Below are 15760 nucleotides of genomic sequence, written 5' to 3'. Positions count from 1 at the left end.
CCCTGCTGAATGAAGATACGCTTTTGCGTATGGTCCACATCAGTTGCTTGTAGCTCTTCCTCAAACCTATGCTTTTGCATTTGGGAGGTTAGCGAGTGCTCTTCTGTATAAGAGCCTGAAGCTGGGTCGCTTGCAGTTTGTTTCGGCATCGAAACTTTGTCTGCGTGTTTTTTCGGCTCCGAGGTGACTTTTTTCCTTTTCGGGGCCGAAACCTCTCGGCGTCGATCTGTTTCGGTGCCGCTGTCTCGGCGTCGAGCCGTGTCGACACCGGCATCTCGGTGTCGAGGCTTGTCTCCAGCACTTTCTCGGTCCCGAGAAGGCTGCGTGCCTGTGTCTCGACCGGAGTCGGACGATCTCGGCACTGTTTGGGCCTTTTTCGGTGCCGAAGGTCGGTCACCGAATTTATGGGTCGAGCCATGGCCTGGTGGCAGTGGCGTCCCCTGGGCCTTGTAAATGTTTCTTTGTGTGGTTTTCGACGTCTTACTCACGGTTTGTGTATCGTCGAATCCTTCGGAGTCTGAGTCTTGGATCGAGAAGGAACCTTCCTCTTCTTGTTCCTCGAACTCCCGTTGGGCTGTCGGTGCGGACGCCATTTGAAGTCTTCTGGCTCGACGGTCTCGGAGTGTTTTTCGGGACCGGAACGCACGACAGGCCTCGCAGGTGTCTTCGCTGTGCTCAGGTGACAGGCACAGGTTGCAGACCAAGTGTTGGTCTGTGTAGGGGTATTTATTGTGGCATTTGGGGCAGAAACGGAACGGGGTCCGTTCCATCGGCGTTCTTCAGCACGCGGTCGGGCCGACCAGGCCCCGACGGAGGATCGAAAAACTACCCCGAAGGGCACCGGAGCTCTTCGATCTTCGATGCGGTGTGGAATCTAAGTACGCCGATCCCGAACGCAACAATACCGACGAAAATCTTCCGAAATTAACTAATTTTTTCCGTTCCGAAACTCGGAGCGACAGGAACACGTCCGAACCCGATGGCGGAAAAAAAACAATCGAAGATGGAGTCGACGCCCATGCGCAATGGAGACAAAAGGAGGAGTCACTCGGTCCCGTGACTCGAAAGACTTCTTCGAAGAAAAACAACTTGTAACACTCCGGCCCAACACCAGATGGCGAGCTATTGCAGAACATGCGTATCTACAGCGACAGATGCCATCGAACATACACTTTTTTAAATCTCGAAGAGACTTTATCATCTAACATATTTGTTGCTGGATTTATTTAAACATTAATATATTCCTAAAGATAAGGGGTGCAGGACAACTTGTGTGCTTCTTTTCCTTTACGTCAGATAACGAGTAAATAAATGCCTGCCCTTTTGTTAATCATCTTTATAAATGCGATTGCTTGGCCGAGTAGCCAGCAGTTCAGTGCTGCTGTTCATCTGGGGGCCACATGTGAACGCAGGTGGGCCGCAAGCGGTCTCGTGGCCATACAATGAGGATCCATTACTAGAAGCTGTCTGACACTGTAAAGAACTGTCCAAAGACTTCCCCTTTTATGCTAAGTTCTGCCGCATAGTTACAAGGCTATTGCCTAATCACAATAATAAACATCTACTAACTAATTTACTTGGTAGTGTTTTTTATTTAAACAGCGCAACAAAGTTAAACATTAAGTCCTGCCAAAGTTGCTACATTTAAATTATGTTCTATAGGCCATAAAGTAGAAAAGGCCTGCAGTGCAATTCCGATGAGGAATGAATGTAAAACGCTAGAGTTTCAGCGCAGAAGAAAGTTGCTTGCAAGTGCACTTGGGAACATGAACAAAGACCTTCACAGTGGTGTGCAGCACATTCAACAAACGGAAATTGTGAAGGAACATTTCACAGTGGTAAATTATCAGAGCAGCACCTTAATAAAATTTCATTTAGGTGGCATACATGTTTAAAAATTGATTGGTTGCACTGCTAATAATCATAGGCGTATGTAAATTATTCTTATTGATTTTCACGTAGGGCGTACACATGAACAGCAACCGGAAGAGCGAATACATATGCTAAATACTTCCATAACATCATACTGATTCAGCTTATGTTTTTATATACCTTTCACCCTTTCCGTGCGATAGTACTCTTTCTGAAGAGCTGCTGGGTCACACAGCAGGCACTCACTGGTGCTGGAGAAAGACAAAATCTCTCAGGCTTAAAACTGCAAATAAATGGGACACTGAGAAAGGCAGATTTTTTTCTTAGCAGTCTACAGACACGGTGCCCTATACAAACATATTTATTAGTAAGTCACATCCTAGTTATCTGTATATTGTAACTGGTCTAAAGCAAGCACCACTCATTTATGTGAAACTCGGCCTCTACTTTTCTAAAGCTACAAATTTTCTTTATAGAAAGAGTTAAACAATAATAATATTTCGAGGAGAGGTTCTCAGGAACATTTCCACCTACATGGCCGGTTTGTGTCTTATTAAATAATAATGCAGAGCTTTAAAAATACAAAAATAAACATTTAATATTTTAAATACTTAAACTTAACCGAAATCTGCTAGCATATTAATATTTCTTCTGAATATGTCGGACAAATAGATACTGTTCATAAATTGGCAAGCAGAAAGACTCGCCACCAAAAAAAGACAGGGGCCATACTAAGTACTCCAGACAACAACATGATGTAAACCTAAGTAAATTTGCAGAATATATATTAGAAATGGTCTTTCATGGTCCCACCGTCAAGCTGTATAGCAAGCAAGGCACAAAGGATCAGCCAGATTCAGTGTATACAGCCATGCTACAGATCACGTCAGATGAAGTTAGTTCCTGCGTTTGGTCAGCCTACGAGACATTCTTTCCACTGACTTATTGCTTGAAAAATTAAACAACCCTAAAAAAAGACCGAAAGAAAAGGTCTGCAAAGCACATATCCAGTACAAGCTACAGCGATTGCCCTCGCAGTCATTTCAGGTCTTTGTGCCAGGATCACTGTAATACAAATGCTTAGACAAAGTGCCAGAAAATGATCATATTTAAAAAGACGTTAAATCAGCATCAACAGAAATGCACTAATTTAACAGTTCTTTTCACGTGCTACCAGTGTCACTGTTTTAACACCCTAGCAGCCAATGAGGTGAGGAGGGTGAGCACCAGTCCACGAGACACTTCCACTATTCAGATTTTCAAAACACTAATAGTGAAATGTTTCAATGGGATATTCATGAACTGGGAGGTTTGCATGAATCTACTATTGATACTAACGCTGAAAAGTAGTTCCAGGAAACTGTCTAAAACAGCATTCTTGGGTCCAGATATACAAATTAAGACTTCTAGGTAATACCAGAAAAAAGTTAAAATAAAATAAATGAATAAAAAAAAAACAAAAACAAAAAAAGTGACTAAGGCTAAGCATTACTGAAAGAGGGTCTGCAGCGAACCTGTCCTGCTCTGAATTCTTATCTGGACTGGGAGCGTAGTGAGGGGCAAGATTTCCATGTCTCAGATTTGTAGATGTTAATAAAGGGGATGCAAGCACTGAAGACCACCATCGCAGTCATCCTTGTAGAGTGTGCGCTTGTGTAACAAAAGGAGGAAAGCCAAACTCCAGCTGGCAATACCCTGCGTGGTAGGGGTTGGCCCTGCTGTAGTCTCTGAAACCAGCTTTTGTTTTATCCAAATAAAATTAAAAACATCTTTAATTTCTAGTGTATGGCGTGTCTTCTTATCAGCAGTTGTCTCAGTGAGCAAAGGAGGTAGGCAATATTACCTTCTGATTAAAATAGAAGTCCTTAAGAATTGTGTTGAAAGCGTGGAATTATTTTTATATAATTTGTACCACTTTGTATTTGTGGAAATGAGGTATGATTTTTTCGTGAGAATGCTTGAATTTCACAGACTTGTCTTGTCAACGTAATGGACAACAATAATTATGCAGTCTAAGAGAAACTTCACAGAAGACCTATGTACAAGTTCTAACAGTGGCACGACCCTAGTTAGTATGGTGCTCCCAATGGCGAAGATTAGAAAGCAGTGGAAATGTTTCAAAGATGATCACATGACCTCTAATTACTTTAATGACTAACGAGTAGGTAGGTGAAAACACATTTTGATTTAGTTATTCTTATAGGGGAAAATCCCCGCCCCATAAACATTAAAAGAAAAAAAATAGACTTGAGTCTGAATGTGAGGGAGTCTATTCCCTAGTTCCAAATGAGTGAGCAAGTCTGGCACATGCTTTGCCATGGCAGCTCTCCAGATGTGACCAAAATTCTACGTCTTCAGAGGCCTGGATGTTAGCTGGTGGGAGGATGGGTTGTTGTGAAATACTTGCGCTGTCCTTGATCAGGAGACAAAGGTACCTACGGTGATTACAGTGTCCAGGTCTTCTTCGGAAGAAATCTAACCAGTACTCTTTGGGCCATGTTAGTTCAATGAGGATGAACATGTAGATCTTTCTCTTCTTATGATGAGTAGTCCGGGGGGTGAAAATAGGTGCAAAAACATAAGGGCATTTCAGGACAATATTACTGAAAATGCCTCTATTGGGTTTTGCCACTTACTGCTGGCTAAGCACTGGCTTTAGTATGTTGTTGTTGCAAACATTCCACATTTGAAAGACGGGGATGGCGATTCATAACGCCTAAATGTTTAACAAATAAAAACTGGAAATAACACTTCTTATACAGATGCACATTCAAGGTTTTTTGGTGTTGTTGTTTTTTTTTACATGTACTGAAGAAGTCTGGCGGGCTAAATCTATCCCCCTGAGCTCTAAGACCAGTACCTATCCCACTACTGAGCAAGTTGCTGAAAACAGCCGAAATCTGCAGGTGAAATACCTGCGGAAAAAGAGAATTGCAGGAGGGACTGGAAGGAGAATTAGAGATCATGACCAACAATTGCTCATTTCTCAGGTGAACCTCATGTTCCTCTGCAATCCCTTTTTAATCCACACCACCTACCGCTCCACCAGTTACCAGTACTCCCACAAGGTTGCACACGAGTGGGGTGAGGAATGGTCCATCAGCACAAGTGTCTGATATTTCCATTTGCTTCTACTAAGAAAAAGAGGACACGTGGACCCCCAGCACACATTTTTCGCTCAACCACCTGGCTAGGGCTAAACTAGATTTCAAGATCCTTGAACAGATGTGATCTGTGCTTGGTCATCTGGCTCCATATTATGTAAACAGCCATTATTTAATCAGTCTGCTAAAAAATCTGCTAAATTTGTAATGGACAATGCTCCGGGGGCGAGGGGTGGATTTATCAGGGAGTAATCTAAATAATGGGCCCCCATGTCTCCAATGATGATGTTGATCCCAATGCTGCCTTTCTCGTTGGTCTTTGACAAGTTCATTGTCAACAGCACTTCAGATGAACAATACTTTCTCTGCTAAACAGAGGACATTAGTTGAGGGATATGTCATCCACAGGAGGTTTTTATATGAAGTATGAGAACCGTTGAGAGCAGGTAAATACCAAGGTTTTTTCCATTTGACAGACTTTTTAGTTTTGACATTTGATAAAGCACTTGAAAAATATGTGCATTTCTGATGCTGCTTACTTAACATTTTTACGGACAATGTTCAGCTTCGCAACAGGGGGTAAATTAAGTGAGTCTATAAAGGAAGCAGTGCTTGAGAACTTGCTTTTAACATAATGTTACCACTTGTAAACTTCATAATAAACAAAAACACACAGCTTTTTGCATCACAGTCACAAAGTTCTCTTTCCATAAGAATAGTTCTACAGCACTACAAAAAAAAAAGACAAAATAAAAAAGAATATGATACTACTATAGAGAAACGTAGGAAAGTGAATAATTGCTCTTTGAGAGAGAAAAACGGGAAGCAATACAATTCACATATGTAGAGCTGAATCTGTACATTGTTCTTGCTGTTGTTAAGCAAGAAAACAGGTACTCTATAATTAACTTAAAACTAGAGCTACAGGTATCACACGATTGGGGTCAGGAATGGTCCTTCAGCACAAGTATCCGATATTTGTATTGTCTTCTAGTAAGAAAAGGAGAGGGCACATGGACTCCTGGCACAACGTTTTCACTCAACCACCTGGCGTGGGCTAAACGAGATTTCAAGCTATTTCAAGATACTTGAACTGATTTGATCTGGGCTCCTCTCCGGGCAAGCTAAGGGGGTCTAAGTGGGGAGGTTAACCTTCCCTCTTCATTTCACACAGCTAGGCGGGTATATATTAGCAGTTTCCTCTTTTCATTGAGACGGGTGGTGTTTTAAGTGTGGGTTTGGCCTAGTTTGTACAAGTCATATGCATATACATGCGGTGTATGAAATGAAAGGGCTCCAAGGTAATTAGCCGCCTATTTGCTGGCATTTAGCACAGCGAGTAAACGGGAGTTAACAAATTGCAACTATCCAAGTACAGATAAAACACTTAACATAAATCAACCACTCCAAGCGATGAAGGCACAGAACGTCTTTCCCAAGAACCCAGCAGACTACCTTCTGCACAGTGATTTTCGCTCTACGTTAATCCTCAAATTGAAACACAAATAGGCACTTATTAAAAGTTAACAGTTCAACTCGACATGACCCTCTTAAAATCATGTGTCCAGAAAAGGGCAAAACAGTGCCATAAAACGTCACCTACTCAGAAGAATACAAAGGATGAACTATCAGCACATTGCTGTACAGTCAGTACACCACAGTACTGGAATTACAAATATGGTAAAGAGTTGCTATTCTATGGGTCAAGAAAGGCTAGATACTTGCAGAGTATGCAAGGAAAGGAGCTATGTGCATCTTTCTTTTCATATAAATACATTCAATTTATTTGTTTTAAATAAATAAATCACCAACAGAAAACAGCAGCTATACAACAGTGCAGATACTTAATGCAGTAAAATAAACCTTTACGCTTAGTGGTGCCATAATTGCTCCTAAACATTTTGTCTCATGGAAGGGGGTATTCCAGTATCCCCCCCACCCAATAGAAGACTAAATCCATTGAGTGATATGCGGGCAAAATAGGAGACTTTTGGTTCTGGCACCAGAATCTCACTGCATTTCGAACTACCAGCAATTGTATGTTGGATTTGCTATTCATCATACAATTTGATGACAATTTTGCTTCAGAGTGCCTGTATTTTGTGTCATGCTGGTACACCTTCAGATGTATACCTCTTTGACGGACATGTGTGGCCTCTGTCATGGTACACCATTTTAATATAAGGTCTTGTCACTAACTGAAGTAAGTCAATACAATCATTTGTATGGGTTGTCTGCAGACGGGGCAGGGCTTATTTCGTCTTTTGAGCTTCTTTGCACATGTAAAACAAGCCATTAGATGTCCTGTCCTTCCATGAACAATGCAGCCATTTTTAGGCCTAGTCTGGCAGATGACACAAGGTTCCAGGCTGGTTAGTGGAAGTGTAGATTCCATTAAGTCTTCCTTGACTTGGGTTTCTTCTCTCTTCATTTCTGCTGGATCCTCCTGACTGTTGCTTATGATACTGCCAGACGTGGATGGCTGAGAGTAATCCTCCGTTTCTTGGGACTGGGAGGTTTCTCCACCTATGTCCTCCTCTTCATTCAATTCTTTTGATTCAACCAACTTGGCTTTTTTACAGTCAGGAACATCAAATCCCAAATCTTCATCTAGATCTCTCAAATGTTTTAAGTTGTGTTTCTCTACTTTGGTGTTCTTTTCATCAGGAAGCCAATCCTTGCAAAGTGTCCAACACCGGTGACAATGTCGAGGAAGCGGAGGGTTCATTTCCTCACAATTTGTGCATTTCCAATAATCCTGAAGTACAATTAGAGAGAAAGTTAATTACAATGCAGATTCACCAGTGTATTTTTTTCCAGAGCTCTTCTTTCTTGATGCTCTGTTAAGGACTCAAATCCAAACTGATTTACTATCAGTAATATTAGGAGCTAAGCATGTCAGTCTCACCCCCCTCCCCACAAAAGTGTGCATACTAAGTTTCACAGTGCTAAATAGATGTTAGTTTAGTCCATAATAATGCAAACGTTCTGAACAATAACCACCCTTTTGCCCTTAGTTTCACAGAACGAATTTCTTACTAGACAAATAATTAATGTAAATAAAAGAAAAAAATGTAAAAAAATAATAAATAAATCAGGTCCTGCTACTCCTGTAATAATTGTTTGCCATATTGAGTACAATGACAATAATTAAGACATTAATGTGTCAAGGTCCTTCCAACCACCTACGATTAGTCTAAAAGTTATGAACAACAATGATTATCCCATTATGCAGAATCAAAGTGCTCTTGACAAGTGAACTAAAGCAAAGTGACTGGGGCTGAAGGCAAAAAGTCAGAAACAACCTCCCAGGTTCCAGACACATCACCTTTCAGCTGAAAGCATCGGAATACTTCAAAATCACTTGTTTTAAAGATAGTTAGGTTTTCACAAGGGACAGAAGGCACCTAAACAATCATGCCAAGTTACTAGATAAGTGTTGTAAGAATATCAGTTGCAAAACCTGGCATAGACACGTAGACCTTAAAATGAACAAGAAACAGTTGCGTGCATGCATTCCTGGTTCTGCATATAAAGACTGTTCACTGAAGTCATAAATGTTAGAATAAATCCCGACTGCATGTAGGGAATCAAAATAACAAAACACACATACTTCTGTAGCTCCCCCTACCAGTAGAAACGGCGGAAAAAAAAAAATGAAAAAAAAAAAATCAACATGTCTAAATGTAATAGAACTCCTTGCAAAAGAGTATCTAAAGCAAGATAAAACTGAAACCCACGTTCCCAAAACTGTATTGCAACATAAAGTAATGAGAAAAGTCTGGCCTGATAAGCTTACCTTAGCAGCAGAACATTTTTTTTTTAAAAAAGTAAGAAAAAAAAAAAAAGCACCTCGACCTGTTGAGGCTCCAGGAGCTTTCACTACCCAAAATGTCTTGTACTGGCAGTTACCTTAAAAAGTAATTTCGTTTTTGCTTCAGATGCACACGAAAAGAAGCCAGTGAGGAGGGAATATTGTGTATGATTTCAGTGAAGATTCCTACAATTCAAAAAATTAACTACAAGTATGCATGCCTCATAGGTTCTTCATCGATATTAATGTGTTAACTTAAGCTGACACATTTACCTTGTGGTGAGAAAAGCAGAGCTAGCTTGGGGACAGGGCTTTCGCTGTTAAAACAGTAAAAAGGCTGGTGTATATATACGTCATAATCCAACAAGAAACGTACTACTTTCACATGACCAGCACTGGGCAAATGTGACTGTAGTTATTAAAATAGTGTTTAGACCTGCTTAAGGACTTGGTTTTCTCTAGAAATGTTTCTATCACCTAGAGAGAGTAAAGATCACCCTCCCGGAGAGGACTGGTTGTCAAATAGAACTAGAAAGGTGGTGGCCTGATTAATATGGACCTCCAATACTACCTTTGGGAGGAAAGGGTGAATTCTCATCACAACCCTCTTTGCGTGAAAAACGGTAAGAGGTTCAGTAACTGAGTGGGCTTAAGTTTTACTAACCCTACGAGCACAGGTTATTGTTATTAGAAAGGGAGTCTTCCAGGAAAGATGCTGCAAAAAAGCCTTGTGGACTGGTTTAAAAGGCGGACCCATCAACGTCAATAAAAACAAATTGAGCTACTAAAAATGAAGTGGTGTCCATACAGGAAGACAGACTTTTTCAGGCCTTCGAAAAAGTATTTGATATTGGAAATTTTGATAAGATGCCCGATTGAATCTTTTCCTGTGAGCTGTAATTACAGTAAGGCAGTGCTTGGAATGGAAAAATGGAAGTGCAGGTACTCTGAACCAGAGTACCTGCTTGTTCCTGAGCAGTGCCGGTACCCTCCAATTAAAAGTATTATGTTTTTCTTGAGAGCTGCTGGTACTCTACCTCTCGAAATAAAGTGCCAGTACTCAGTACAGTACAGGCCCATTTAAAGCACTGCAGTGAGGTGTCCTTTTATTGAAAGGAATCACAACTTTGACTGAGCCAGAAGTAAAAAAGGTATGGAACAGTGGCATCCTCCTGGCTAGTGATCAGATTGTAGCCTCTCTCACCATAAATAAAACCTGTTTCATTTGAAGGAATAGCAAGCACCAGTCTTATAGAAGTCTGACTTAGTCATGCATTGATATTCCGAAGTGAGGAAAATGAATAAGTATGTAATGCCTGATCTCAGGAGCCATAATGCCAAATTGAAGGATCTTAGGACTAAGTGGAATATCTGGTGCTGTGATTTGGTTAAGGGTTTTGGGTTGCATGTCAATCTATTGTGTGGCTTGACAGACCTCTGCAACAGACCTGGATATCAGCAATGCTGATATCCAGCTAATCTCAAGCAAGTATAATCTTTGTTGCTAGGCAATTCCAGAGTTCACCAAAAAGGACGTTGCCCAATGAACGTGTTTTTTTAAACACTGGACAGGTCTTGGCATTTTTTTCTTCAGAGATGTTGAGAAGAGATCCATTGTTGATTAGCAGTAGTCTGCAAAGATACAATAAAGAAGGCCGCCATTCCAATCACAATCTTCATAAAATCAGATTTGGAAATACACTTTATGATTTAGGAGTCCTCGAAAGGGCACTGCCTTTACAGAAATACTACTGGGCCAAGGCCCAGAACTGCATATTTTGCAACTTCAGTGATAGTCTGGATTTCGTGCCTCCTTGCTTGTTAAGGCTGAGCATGGTTGTTGTTTTGTCTACCTGAGTAAGAATGTAGGCTTGCTGTCAGATGACTGAAAAGCATCAAGGGTTAGAAGGACTGCTATGAGCTATGGTTAATTGGTATGAGGGGAGCTCTTCTGTGACCACAGCCTTGCCTAGTCAGAGCTCCCAGATGAGTTCCCCATCTTGAAAGGCAAGTGTAAGGAAATGCCTCCTTGGCATGGTTGCCCCCTGACTTTTTGCCTTTGCTGATGCTATGTTTACAATTGAAAGTGTGCTGAGGCCTGCTAACCAGGCCCCAGCACCAGTGTTCTTTCCCTAACCTGTACTTTTGTATCCACAATTGGCAGACCCTGGCATCCAGATAAGTCCCTTGTAACTGGTACTTCTAGTACCAAGGGCCCTGATGCCAAGGAAGGTCTCTAAGGGCTGCAGCATTTCTTATGCCACCCTGGAGACCTCTCACTCAGCACAGACACACTGCTTGCCAGCTTGTGTGTGCTAGTGAGAACAAAACGAGTAAGTCGACATGGCACTCCCCTCAGGGTGCCATGCCAGCCTCTCACTGCCTATGCAAGTATAGGTCAGCCACCCCTCTAGCAGGCCTTACAGCCCTAAGGCAGGGTGCACTATACCATAGGTGAGGGTACCAGTGCATGAGCATGGTACCCCTACAGTGTCTAAACAAAACCTTAGACATAGTAAGTGCAGGGTAGCCATAAGAGTATATGGTCTGGGAGTCTGTTTTGCACGAACTCCACAGCACCATAATGGCTACACTGAAAACTGAGAAGTTTGGTATCAAACTTCTCAGCACAATAAATGCACACTGATGCCAGTGTACATTTTATTGCAAAATACACCCCAGAGGGCACCTTAGAGGTGCCCCCTGAAACTTAACCGACTGTCTGTGTAGGCTGACTAGTTCCAGCAGCCTGCCACACTAGAGACATGTTGCTGGCCCCATGGGGAGAGTGCCTTTGTCACTCTGAGGCCAGTAACAAAGCCTCCACTGGGTGGAGATGCTAACACCTCCCCCAGGCAGGAGCTGTAACACCTAGGCGGTGAGCCTCAAAGGCTCACCCCTTTGTCACAGCACCGCAGGGCACTCCAGCTAGTGGAGTTGCCCGCCCCCTCCGGCCCCGGCCCCCACTTTTGGCGGCAAGGCCGGAGAAAATAATGAGAATAACAAGGAGGAGTCACTGGCCAGTCAGGACAGCCCCTAAGGTGTCCTGAGCTGAGGTGACTAACTTTTAGAAATCCTCCATCTTGCAGATGGAGGATTCCCCCAATAGGGTTAGGATTGTGACCCCCTCCCCTTGGGAGGAGGCACAAAGAGGGTGTACCCACCCTCAGGGCTAGTAGCCATTGGCTACTAACCCCCCAGACCTAAACACGCCCTTAAATTTAGTATTTAAGGGCTACCCTGAACCCTAGAAAATTAGATTCCTGCAACAACAAGAAGAAGGACTGCCTAGCTGAAAACCCCTGCAGAGGAAGACCAGAAGACAACAACTGCCTTGGCTCCAGAAACTCACCGGCCTGTCTCCTGCCTTCCAAAGAACTCTGCTCCAGCGACGCCTTCCAAAGGGACCAGCGACCTCTGAATCCTCTGAGGACTGCCCTGCTTCGACGACGACAAGAAACTCCAGAGGACAGCGGACCTGCTCCAAAAAGACTGCAACTTTATCCAAAGAAGCAGCTTTAAAGAACCCTGCAATCTCCCCGCAAGAAGCGTGAGACTTGCAACACTGCACCCGGCGACCCCGACTCGGCTGGTGGAGAACCAACACCTCAGGGAGGACCCCCGGACTACTCTACGACTGTGAGTACCAAAACCTGTCCCCCCTGAGCCCCCACAGCGCCGCCTGCAGAGGGGATCCCGAGGCTTCCCCTGACCGCGACTCTCTGAAACCTAAGTCCCGACGCCTGGAAAAGACCCTGCACCCGCAGCCCCCAGGACCTGAAGGACCGGACTTTCACTGCAGAAGTGACCCCCAGGAGTCCCTCTCCCTTGCCCAAGTGGAGGTTTCCCCAAGGAAGCCCCCCCTTGCCTGCCTGCAGCGCTGAAGAGATCCCTTGATCTCTCATTGACTTCCATTGCGAACCCGACGCTTGTTCTAACACTGCACCCGGCCGCCCCCGCGCCGCTGAGGGTGAAATCTCTGTGTGGGCTTGTGTCCCCCCTGGTGCCCTACAAAACCCCCCTGGTCTGCCCTCCAAAGACGCGGGTACTTACCTGCTGGCAGACTGGAACCGGGGCACCCCCTTCTCTCCATTGAAGCCTATGCGTTTTGGGCACCACTTTGAACTCTGCACCTGACCGGCCCTGAGCTGCTGGTGTGGTAACTTTGGGGTTGCTCTGAACCCCCAACGGTGGGCTACCTTGGACCAAGAACTGAACCCTGTAAGTGTCTTACTTACCTGGTAAAACTAACAAAAACTTACCTCCCCCAGGAACTGTGAAAATTGCACTAAGTGTCCACTTTTAAAATAGCTATTTGTGAATAACTTGAAAAGTATACATGCAATTGAAATGATTCAAAGTTCCTAATGTACTTACCTGCAATACCTTTCAAACAAGATATTACATGTTAAATTTGAACCTGTGGTTCTTAAAATAAACTAAGAAAAGATATTTTTCTATACAAAACCTATTGGCTGGATTTGTCTCTGAGTGTGTGTACCTCATTTATTGTCTATGTGTATGTACAACAAATGCTTAACACTACTCCTTGGATAAGCCTACTGCTCGACCACACTACCACAAAATAGAGCATTAGTATTATCTATTTTTACCACTATTTTACCTCTAAGGGGAACCCTTGGACTCTGTGCATGCTATTCCTTACTTTGAAATAGCACATACAGAGCCAACTTCCTACAGCAAGCAACAGTCACAATAGCTTGGTCTGATGTTCCAATTGGAAAGGGATTGTTTGAAGTAGATGTGTTCACCTGCAAGACCATGATAGATACTGACTGCCCTGCATCCAATTACATACAATTGTTCATCCAGATAGTTCTCTTTCTGAAATCACTTACCTTCTAGACACACTGCTAGAAAGGTTTCATATGTGGTCTCACATTAGTAATAAAGGAAATCCAAAATGTCATGGACTCTAGAACGGAGTAGCTTTGCCTGGCTTTTGGGTTGGAAGCCTTCAGAAGATGAAAGGACTCCCACATTGATAACAGGCTCTCCTGCAACAGGAATTCTTTTCCCTGCATTGTAGAGTGTTATTTCCAGATAAGATAGTACCTAGATGGGCTGTTACAGACTTATCTGGGAGATATTTAAGTTAGATGCAAGTCTTACCAGAACATTATGAAAAGTGAAGAGGTCATTCACCAAAGATAACCTCGATGGTGGTCCTGCCTGAAAGGGGGTTTCTATGAAGAGCTTGAGTTCAAGGAGCATGAAGATGATGACCTGTTCTTCTATGGTTCCCTGGTGTGTATGCAGACTCTGAACCACTGACTGGAGATTGAGGTGTCTTCTGATAGGGACTGCCACCAGGATACCTTCTAGGAGTCAAAGGAAACTTCCAGATCAAAGACACCCATGTCTGCTTTAATACTATACTTGGCGGAGGCAGACAATTTATGGGGAGGAGTTTGCAAAGGCTCTTCTGCCAGAATGGCAAACTTTGAGGTCCCCGACAATTTTGACTCAGCAGTCAGCAACAACCTCAGACTCTTCTTTGGTGCAAACTATGCTTCCAGTGTAGAGGTCAACAGATTGGGGGTTGATCTGAGAGACAAACTGGTGTCTCGATGGCGCAAGCACTGATGACAAATGATGGATCGACACCAAGCAGAGTGAATCAGCGTTGAGGGAGATGCAGTTGTGTGCCTCAACTTCTTAGATGGCAAAAATGTACTGCTTCACCAACAGTGGTGTTCTTTAGATGTCAATGTCAAGCTGGTTCTTGACAAACAGCAGGTTGGGGCGGACAACTTCAAAAGCGAATGGGAACGGTGTCGATAGGGCTCTTGCTATATATTAACAACATTGAATGAAAGACAAACCGCTTACATTTTGACATTAATTCTCATAAGAGACAACAAAACGAGGTAATTTGCAGTACAAGACAGCATGGATAGTGGAAGCGCCTGAAGCCTTAATGGGTGCTTAAGCCTATCAGGATGCACTTTTCCCTATTAGTTAGCCATTTACTCTGCAGTTTGTATTATAGGTGCTGCAATATCTAAATTTTAGAGGGTGCTCCACAACATTTAAACGTGATGGATTGGTCACCTTTTTTTTTTTTTTTTTACTACACACATACAAAAATATAGATTTTATTCAATGAAAAAACAATTATAAAACGCTGTTTAAAAGAAACAAATCACACTGAAATTCGCCAGTTATGGTTATTAAAACCACAACATGCAATAATTAGCAACATGTCCAAAGTGCTGATCTTTAGATGGCAATGGAAGATAGGTAATCAAGCAAGACTTAAACATGGTGGGAACAGTCATTATAACTGCCAGATTTCAGTGGTTTGTTGCATTGGAGCTAGAACTATAACAAATGTGCAGGGCTCTGCCCCCCAACCACCAGTAAGCCAACCCTGCATTTTCCCACCAGACATGGTTTTCGTCAGGCCCTGCACTCAAGCAGGCATGGGCAAATATCCCCCGCTACATACAGCCTTCACCAGTGGGGCTGGCACACGGCGCCTGGCTGGTCTCCCTTTGACCAACCTACCATAGACAGATAAAACCCACTATGCTCGGCCTTCAGTTGTGCATAGCACCTTCACCCAGGTCCTGCACCCGAACTGCATCAGCAACTGGCCGTGGGATGACCATCAATAAAGATTTGATGAGGACGAGTTTCTGGTATTGTTAATTAGAATGGTTATGTGCATGTAGAAGACATGCAACAAATAAATATAAAATACTCTCATAACCCAACAATTTCAATCATTGAGCAAAGTCAGTATTTATGAGTAAAAACGTTTTAAGGACACTAATCCAATTGCAAGAAAAATGCAGAAGAGGGCAGATATCTTAATTTTTTTCCTGTGTTCATTTAAAAGCATTTATGCGATCGAAACAGACATTTACATACAAGTAGCTCACCTAAATCTACATATTTTTTAAAACAGACTGGGAACAGTGAATTTCACTTGAGCTGTGCAAAA

The 15760-nt window shown here is 42.9% G+C and overlaps 1 protein-coding gene across 2 annotated transcripts in view; it reads right to left on the bottom strand.

The window, feature by feature from the left end:
- Nucleotides 1-1572: 1572 nt before the first annotated feature.
- The window catches only part of MDM2 (MDM2 proto-oncogene), a 125366-nt gene continuing 111178 nt past the window's right edge, over nt 1573-15760 (bottom strand). For both annotated transcript variants that reach the window (XM_069229184.1, XM_069229185.1), the window contains exon 11: nt 1573-7734. In XM_069229184.1, the coding sequence (XP_069085285.1) occupies nt 7171-7734 (564 nt within the window). In that variant the 3' untranslated portion in view covers nt 1573-7170. The remainder of the gene's footprint in view (nt 7735-15760) is intronic.

The sequence above is a fragment of the Pleurodeles waltl genome, chromosome 4_1 (assembly GCF_031143425.1).
Source record: "Pleurodeles waltl isolate 20211129_DDA chromosome 4_1, aPleWal1.hap1.20221129, whole genome shotgun sequence".
In the NCBI taxonomy this organism is placed as follows: Eukaryota; Metazoa; Chordata; class Amphibia; order Caudata; family Salamandridae; genus Pleurodeles; species Pleurodeles waltl.
The sequence above is the reverse complement of the archived record's forward strand: the minus strand, read 5'-3'. Positions and strand labels throughout refer to the sequence as shown.